The 1,601-nt window shown below is 38.0% G+C and overlaps 1 protein-coding gene across 1 annotated transcript; it reads left to right on the top strand.

Moving 5' to 3' along the window:
* Window positions 1-80: 80 nt before the first annotated feature.
* Window positions 81-1,499, top strand: LHYA1_G009241 (putative aminotransferase; the record flags this gene model as incomplete). The annotated part of the gene is made up of 2 exons (XM_031154144.1): window positions 81-909; window positions 970-1,499. Coding segments are annotated over 2 exons (1,359 nt in total), but the record flags the coding sequence as incomplete, so codon positions are not given.
* Between the last annotated feature and the right edge of the window lie 102 nt (window positions 1,500-1,601).

Below are 1,601 nucleotides of genomic sequence, written 5' to 3'. Positions count from 1 at the left end.
ATGAACAAACGAATTCAAGTAGTAATTCTAAGCGTTATATGATTTTAAAAAACACTAACACAAACACTATATGTGTTAGTTATAAAATCCCAGGGACCTGTATTAAAAAATATTTTCATACTAGTGCTATACTACCATCTAAATCATCGAAAATCACATATTCTCTTCCACGTATTATTGGTAATATTTTACCAAGAATTATCAAAGGAAAGGGTATTTATCTTTATACTGAAGACGGGAGAAAAATTATTGATACTTCTTCAGGTGCTGCTGTCTCTTGTATTGGCTATGGTAACAATAGAGTAATTAAAGCCATGAAAAAGGCATTAGATACAGGAACTCCGTACCTATCTACCTCATTTTGGGGTAATAATGTTGTTGAACTGTTGTGTGAAGAATTGATCAATGGAACAAAGGGTCAAATGGCTAAAGTTTACTTGTGTGGTTCAGGTTCAGAGGCTATCGAGGCTACTCTAAAACTGTCTCGTCAATTTTTTTTTGATCAAGACCCAGAAACACTACGTGTTAACTTTATCGCCCGAGAGAATTCATACCACGGTGTTACTATCGGTGCTTTGAGCATATCAGGACATATTGAGCGCAGAGCACCTTATCTACCCTTACTCATGAAAAATGTTCACCATGTTTCCTCTTGTAACCCATACCGGCAACGGATAGAAGGCGAATCAGATGCAGCTTTTGTTACTCGTAAAGCTGCTGAACTCGAGGCTAAATTTATAGAGTTAGGGCCAGAAACAGTGATCGGTTTTATAGCTGAACCAGTCGTCGGCGCTGCGCTTGGGTGTGTTCCACATGTTCCTGGCTATCTGAAAGCAATGCGAGATGTTTGTCACAAATACGGTGCTCTTTTCATACTCGATGAAATAATGTGTGGAATGGGCCGAACAGGTACATTGCATGCATGACAGGCTGTCGATGTTGTGCCTGACATCCAGACTATTGCTAAAGGACTTGGAGGAGGATACCAACCAATAGGGGCTGTGTTAATCTCGGAAAAGGTGTTTAATGTATTGCAAAAAAGAGGGCGGTTCGTTCATGCTCAAACTTACCAGAGCATGCCTATACAAGCGGCTGCTGCTCTAGAAGTCCAAAAAATTATACGAGAAGGTAATTTGATGGATAATGTTTCCAAACTAGGTGAGTATTTAGGAGTGCGTTTAAAAGCCGTTCTGGGTAACCATCCTAATGTAGGTGACATCCGGGGACAGGGTCTCTTCTGGGGAATAGAATTTGTTAAAGATAATTTAACAAAGGAGCCTTTCGATCGTAAACTTGATATTGCAGAAAATATAAAAAACACTGCCTTATTACCTCCATATAATATGACAGTCTATGCTGGAACTGGTACTGCAGATGGTGTGCGTGGAGACCATATAATGCTTGCTCCTCCTTATATTCTTAAAAAGAAAGACGTGGACCATATAGTCATGGTTATATCGGCTGTGATTAAAGATGTTTTCAAGAAAATTAACTCTTAAAAGAGTTAATGATAGTAATATAGCCTATTATGAAGATTAATTTTTAGATTTACTTCAGTCAAAATATATTAAGTAAAAATGTCTACATATAGTGGATATACC

This window comes from Lachnellula hyalina (assembly GCF_007821495.1).
Source record: "Lachnellula hyalina strain CBS 185.66 chromosome Unknown contig00466, whole genome shotgun sequence".
Taxonomy (NCBI): domain Eukaryota; kingdom Fungi; phylum Ascomycota; class Leotiomycetes; order Helotiales; family Lachnaceae; genus Lachnellula; species Lachnellula hyalina.
The sequence above is the reverse complement of the archived record's forward strand: the minus strand, read 5'-3'. Positions and strand labels throughout refer to the sequence as shown.